At 42.7% G+C, this 7,500-nt stretch overlaps 1 protein-coding gene across 2 annotated transcripts in view; it reads left to right on the top strand.

Moving 5' to 3' along the window:
* The window catches only part of LOC116062569 (midkine-B-like), a 16,005-nt gene that overhangs the window by 3,928 nt on the left and 4,577 nt on the right, over positions 1-7,500 (top strand). For both annotated transcript variants that reach the window (XM_031317270.2, XM_031317268.1), the window contains exon 2: positions 5,110-5,201. In XM_031317270.2, the coding sequence (XP_031173130.1) occupies positions 5,111-5,201 (91 nt within the window). In that variant the 5' untranslated portion in view covers position 5,110. The remainder of the gene's footprint in view (positions 1-5,109; positions 5,202-7,500) is intronic.

Raw genomic sequence — 7,500 nt, forward strand, 5'->3', positions numbered from 1 at the left:
ACCAGGACACTTGGCACTCTTCTATTTCCTGACCTTACTTCCTGCTTTGCTCCCGTCAGAACTACTACGACCACTAGAGGGCGCTGCCACTAGGAACCTGAATATAGATCAGAACATAGACAGTAAAATAATGGACACAGTGACGCCGTAGACTTCGACGGAGACCAGTGAAGTCACTTTCCCGGTGATGGCTGAGCGTTACTGAGCAGCCTCAAACCTGTCTGAAAGTTGGAAGTCTTCTGGTAGCTGTGCCAAGAGAAATCTCAATGTTACTTCATATGAATTCATATGCCACATAACGAAGTATTTCCAATCCATCAAAACTTGTGAAATATTTTGTTCCAATGCTTTCATGGACTCTCTATGGGCTTCTCCCTTGACTGTATGCCTCCACCTCCAATTATTGGATCTGCCCAGAGCCACTCTGGATCTGCCATAACCAATCGCTAACGTTTGGTCGTGACGTCGGCTTAGCATCGCTAGCGTTAGCCTTAGCCAACTCCTTCACCACTAACGGAGCGAGCTGGAAAATCAAACCGTTCCCGAACCGCGTGGGGAGGAGGGCCACAACATCATGGCCCCCAACACAACTCAGCAAAGATTGTTCTTGCTCGGGCTTTAACTTCTGGATATTCAGCAGCGTTGCCACAACGGACCGAATGGCTTCGCTCGCATCTTTCTCCACCGCCGTTACGGAACTACAACTCAAACTAGCGCACCGCCTCAACGTCATCGTTCTCAGCCACTCCCTCTGTTCACTGATTGGACTGGTAAAGATTTGGCTGGAGAAAACCCAAGAATATACGGATGGAGTATATGAAGGGAAATGAAAATTGAGCGGAAGTACGTAGGAGGGCGGAGCCAGGCTACAAATAGTATCCTACAGACTAAAGAAAACATCTTTGTTTGGCAGATATCACACTATAATCATTTACATCTTTTTTATTTTAATATTTATTACAAAAATGATAATTGTCTCCAATATCATGAGTCATATCTCAATATCAGTCAAAATTAGAGAATGGGGGCGACCTCTAGCTCACCCAGTGAGAGTGTGCGCCCCATGTAGGCTGAGTCCTTTGCAGCGGCCCAGGTTTGAGTCCGATCTGCGGCCCCTTGCTGCGTGTCATCCCCCATCTCTCTCCCACCATTCCTGTCTGTCCACTGTCACTATCAAATAAAGGTAAAAAGCCCCAAAAAACTAATAAAAATAAACTAGAGAATGCGAGTTCTGAAGAAACGGCGGTGTGGATACTGAAAGGCCGACACTGCCCAGAATGTATGAAAGATGTGGAACATTTTAAAATGTGAATGGTGAATGAGTAGGCAACAGTTGAAAATGTATGAATTTGTGTCAAATTTGAAAATTTCGTCCGTTCATTTGAATGGGGGGAAATTTTCCCCTAAAACATTGAATATTTCAGAAATTATGAAAGTTATGGAAATGTTGTATAGAAGCAGGGACGTCCTAATCGTGCTGAACGTTTGTATGTTTGAATGAAGTTTCTATGTTGAAAAATGTGGAAGGAGTTCATGTGAAGAACATAGAGGTGTGTGGGTGTCTGTGTGTGTTTGCATGTTTGTGTGTGTGTGTGTGTGCGTATGTGTGTGTCTTTGTGTGTGCGTGCATGTGTGTGTGTGTGTGTCTGTTTGAATGAAGTTTCTATGTTGAAAAATGTGGAAGTAGTAAATGGAAGAACGTTATTCATGTGAATGCTGCCTTCAGCATGGTACCTGCTCGACTCTACTCGCCTTTTTTGGTTTTCCATTATAATAAAAAGTCCCTGGTACCTGTTAACAGGTACACACCCCACACACACACACACACACACACACACACACACACACACACACACACACACACACACACACACACACAGGGCTTTTAGCCAACAGGTACTTTATTTAGTATAACCTCCGTCCAGGTTCCCAGAGAGCTGAGGTGATACCAAAAGGTGACGTGACAGCCTGCAGACTCCTGATTGGTCGGAGAGAATCGTCACTAATCACTGCGTCATCATTGCTATAGCGACAGACGGGGGGGTGTCCTGAACAAACCCGCCATTTTTAAATAGTTTACCCAGCGGTGGTTTTTTGCTGCCTCCAGCTTCTTTAGAAACTAAATGTGTCTTCTGGCAAACATCCACATGATGAGAATCAGACACACACCTTCCACGGTCTGGGTGTGTGTCGCGTTAGTTTCCTGCGTGTCGCTATGACGACCAGCCACGCTCGCCTCACACATGAGGCGGTTCTAAATCTGCAAATGGAAAAAGGAGGACAGGGCACCGCTGCCGAGCCGAGCAGAGCCGGTACTAGCACCATAACATTTGTGTCACCTTATATATATATACCTTAGATAGATAGATAGATAGATAGACAGACAGACAGACAGACAGACAGACAGATAGATAGGTAGGAAGATAGATAGATAAGTAGATAGATAGATATATATATATATATATATATATATATATATATATTCCCCTAACATCATCATGCAGCCTGATCTAAAAACTCTTAACGTGGACGTGAGAGGGAAACCCAGAGATCCAGGAGGAAGTTCCTCTGAATGTTTCGCCCCAAAGGGAGCATCCCACTCCTCTTTGTTCTTCACGCTGAGATTTCATTGTGTTCTTATGCAAATCAGTTTCTATTCAGGGCGCTCGGGGGGGGGGGCTATGGGATGGGGGGGTTTAAGACGTGGTGTGGAATCTGTGCTGGGCTTCAGAGAAAGGAAACCGGGCTCGGAGAGGCTTTGTTTTGGGCCAATGAATCGCTTTTCTTCTGACGGGGGGGATGTAAAGAGCTCTTTCAGACACTGCCCCCCCCACCCCCTTCTTCTTCTTCTTCTTCATTGATGGAGGACTGACTGGAGGCCTGCTGAGAGCCATAAAAGGCCGAGGGAGGAGGAGAAGAAGAAGAGAGCGGGATGACATGTGAAAGAGGACTTTAACGGAGGAACTGAAAGACGAGTCTGTCATCTCTCAGCACAATAACAACAGAGAGAGAGAGAGAGAGGTGCATTATGGGTAATTGACTCTCTCTCTCTCTCTCTCTCTCTCTTCTGGGTCAGGGTTCAACTTTGAGATGTTGTTTCACTCGTCCTGTCGGGAAAATGAAACGACAAAACAATTATAAGGGCCAGAAAAAATGGACTTTTACTGCCCCTAACATTTTATTTTCATGTTTTTTTTTAGAAGAAGAAGATGAAAATGTCAGAAGCTTAAAAAAAGCATCTAAAATAATGTCGAGTGAACGTAAAAAACGTCAAAAATGTTGCAAATACGCAGCAAAAAAGGTAAGAAACCCTTAAACAAAAACCTTAAAAAAAGTCTGTAGATTATTCCTGAAGTCACATCTGCCTAATTTGCATATTTAAACATATTCAGAAAACTTGTAACACACAAACACGTCTGATACATGAGATCATGTTTCAGACTGGTGGCAAGAACACATTTAATTTGTGTGTGTGTGTCTTTGTGTGTATCTCTGTCTCTCTGTGTGTGTGTGTATGTGTGTGTGTGTGTGTGTGTCTGTGTGTCTGTGTGTGTCTCTGGTGTGTGTGTGTGTGTGTGTGTGTGTGTGTGTATGTATGTGTCTGTGTGTGTCTGTGTCTGTGTGTGTGTGTGTGTGTGTCTGTGTGTGTGTGTGTGTGTGTGTGTGTCTGTGTGTGTGTGTGTGTGTGTGTGTGTGTGTGTGTGTGTGTGTGTGTGTGTCTGTCTGTGTGTGTGTGTGTGTGTGTGTGTGTGTGTGTGTGTCTGTCTGTGTGTGTGTGTGTGTGTGTGTGTGTGACATACTGTATTTCTGATATAAGAAATTTTGAAAACAGGTCAAATTTGAGACAAGGAAAACACGAGAAAGAACCAAATGAAACCATGTTCAGAACAATAACAGCGTGTGTGTGTGTGTGTGTGTGTGTGTCTGTGTGTGTGTGTGTGTGTGTGTGTGTGTGTGTGTGTGTGTGTGTTTTGCTGAGTGCAGAAACAATGTGTGAATACATTAGCCTACTTCTATAATCCCGATGCCACCGCCGCTGCTGCGACTACAATAGTCAGATTATTTGGCTTAATGTTTGCGGGGTTTTTTTTGGGGGGGTGGGGGGCAACCATCTGTTCGGGGCCGGGTCACGCTACCGGTAAACATCGACATCATGTCGGCGGCCGCGAAAAACAAGGTCACATTGGATTTTAAAAGTAGAATGAATTATAGATCTTCTCTCTACATTCAGGAACGTTGTTGCAGCTTTGAAAAACCTCTTTGAAGTCCTTTTGTAGTCTCTTTGCAGTAGTTTTGTAGTCTTTTTGTAGTTTTGTAGTCTCAGAAGTCGTTTTGTAGTCTCTTTGCAGTAGTTTTGTAGTCTCAGAAGTCGTTTTGTAGTCTCTTTGAAGTCGTTTTGTAGTCTCTTTGAAGTTGTTTCGTAGTCTCTTTGCAGTCGTTTTGTAGTCTCTTTGCAGTCGTTTTGTAGTCTCTTTGCAGTCGTTTTGTCTTCTCTTTGAAGTCGTTTTGTCGTCTCTTTGAAGTTGTTTCGTAGTCTCTTTGAAGTTGTTTCGTAGTCTCTTTGAAGTCGTTTTGTAGTCTTTTTGAAGGTTGTTTTGTAGTCTTTTTGAAGGTTTTTTTGTAGTCTCTACGGGGGTTACAACTCCCACAATAATCAAAACTGGGCTTTTTCCAAAGATTTTAAGATTTTTTTGTTGCCTTTTTCGAGTATTTATTGGCAAAAAAAATTCTTGCTGTTTTTTTCCCTTTTTGAGTTTATTTTGGACGCTTTTTGACACTTTTGCCGTTCTTTTTGGAGTGTTTTTCTGAGGTTTTTGATGCTTCTTTAAACGTTTTTGTCTCTTTTTCTGAGTGTGTTTCTGCCAATTTTTACGATGTTTTTGTCTATTCTCAACACATGGACACATGTCCTGGGACCTCCCCAGATATTTGGAGATCTTGTTGAACCCAAAGTTACGGCCGTGTCCTAATCACAGATAAAGAGAGTTCCTGGGTATTAAGCAGCGATTTGATGCTGCTGTTTCAACGCTGCATCATGTCTGCAGCGTTTCTGTTTCCTGTTTCCTGTTTCCTGTTTGATGTCTAAATGTGAATGTTTGTGCCCTGCAGAATGCGAAGTTTGTTCTCCGTGACGACGCTGCTGCTGCTGCTGGCGCTGACGCTCCCCGCCGAGGCCAACCGGAGAGCAAAGAATCACAAAGGTCGGTGTTACGTCCCGAAGTGCGAGAGGTCCAGGGTTCAAATCCTGGACGAGCCTCCACTCATGTTACGCCCCGTAGTGCTAGTGGTATCAGGACATAAACATAAACCAGATGTAATTGGTATTTTGAAAGGATATTTATTTAGAACACGGCAAACAGAACTCACAACGGAAAAAATGGGCCAATGGGTGCTGTGGAATTCAACAAAGGACTATAACAAAAGGAGATCCTCAAAAGGAAGACTACTACTACTCCAGCTACAGGAAAACTAAAGGATAAACCAAAATCCTCTCTAACTAAAATACCATGCAAAACAAAAACACACTAGTGTAACTAGACAAGACAAATCTGTTGAGTGCAAGAGCGATATCAGTTTTGAAGCTCACCCTGGCACATTTCCTCACACACACATACCACATCGAGACAAGCTAATCAGGTCTGACAGCTACCTCGAACTGCAAGTCAAACAGGCTGTTTGAGCCGCAGGCGGACTTCACTGGAGCTCCTCGATTGAGGCAGTGGTGGCATGCCACCCCAAATCAGCGTCACCATCGCAGGGAACCCCAGGAACTAGGCGGGACTTCCCTTAGCCCACCAATCTGCGCGCAGCATGCTCCGCATCTCAGATAAAACACAATCACAGTTAAATACACACAGCTGCCGTAACATCAGATATTTAAACACAGAAGCTGGGCCCAGTTTTTCAAAAAATTTAATCTGGATCAAATTGATCCGGATTTGGAAATCCCATGTTTTGCTATCCAGGATCACCTGATCCATCTTACTTGTATGACAGTTTTTTAAAGGAACATTGGATTGGATCACTGTGATCCAAATACCAAATTTCAGGATGACCAGATCCTGTTGACCAGAGCCTTAAATGGAACCAGCAGTGTAGCCTGCTGGCTCAGCAAAGAACTACAGCTAGGACACATACCGGTAGGGTTGGGTACCGAAACCCGGTTCCACTATATTTTTTCTTTCTCCCCTTTACGCTGAGTGGCGCCCGTGCCCGCTCGTGACTCGTGGTGTGAAGTGCGTGTCCGCGCTATTCCCCCGACGTGCACTCTACAATCACAGCTGATAGACGGCTTTTTGTACACGCTCCGAAACGGATGTAAAAATATCACACTTTCTCTGTAGTCTACTGTTAGCTAGCTATTGTAAATGTAGGCTACTTTTTAAATGGCATATTTTCCCTCTGGGCTCACCAAAACGGACGTAAAGGCATATTAACCATTCACTGAATGTGATCGCTAGTAAACATATTACGCTCTGCTAGTCTATCGTTCAGGACCAGACCCTGGAGCCTGGTGGTATTATCTGCCCTTTCTAACTCCTCCCTGTGTGTCCAGGCCTCTTGGACACCACCTGAGAGAGGTTTCTCCTGTGCAGGACATCCCATAAGTCAGGAGAGGTGTAGTATCTCACCAGAGAAGCAAATATGGTCATTTTTCTGCAAAAGAACTGCTAAAGTTTGAAGCTGGTTGGCATACCAACTCAACAACATTTATTTAGTTGTTACTTGTTAATAGTGTAACTGTTATTTGTTAAATTATTGTAGTTATGTGTTAGGTATTGTAATTTCCCCTTGTGGGATTAATAAAGTATACATTATTATTATTATTATTATTATTAGGTGACTTAGGTTTACTTATTATATATTTAAGTACTTTAAAACGTTAATATATTGTTAAATTTAAATAATTTTCAATTAAAAAAAAACTCCATAAAAGAGCCTTTCTTTGACATCATATTTCAGTTTTTCAAGAACCGGTTTGGCATCGGAATCGTAAAAATCCAAACGGTACCCCACAAATAGCCATTGTTTGTTTTCATTTTAAGAAACCGAAACACTGTAATAAACAGAAACATTCCTTATTTTGTTATATGTTTTTTGTTTGTTTTTTTTGTTTACCATATCTCATTAGATGTGACATGCTTCACATATGAAGACGTATATATGATTTTGTGATCATTCACTAAAAAAAAACCTCCCTGATTTTATTTGGTTCGAAAAATCACAACTGAATCCAGCCTTCTGATGGGATCAGGATAATCCTGTTTTTTTGGATCAAATAGATCCCAAAACGAGTTCAAAGTTTTTAAAAACCCAAAGTTCAGGTTTGATCCAGATCAAATGTACGATCGGATTACATGCTCTGATAGTTCAGAATCCCTCTTTTGCTTTTGAAAAACCCATTTCCAAGATTTGATCCAATCCGTGATCCGAAATCCCGCTGGATTACTTTTGAAAAACTGGGCCCTGGAGATCAACGTGTCGTCATGGCTCGCTGTA

This window comes from Sander lucioperca, chromosome 7 (assembly GCF_008315115.2).
Source record: "Sander lucioperca isolate FBNREF2018 chromosome 7, SLUC_FBN_1.2, whole genome shotgun sequence".
Taxonomy (NCBI): Eukaryota; Metazoa; Chordata; class Actinopteri; order Perciformes; family Percidae; genus Sander; species Sander lucioperca.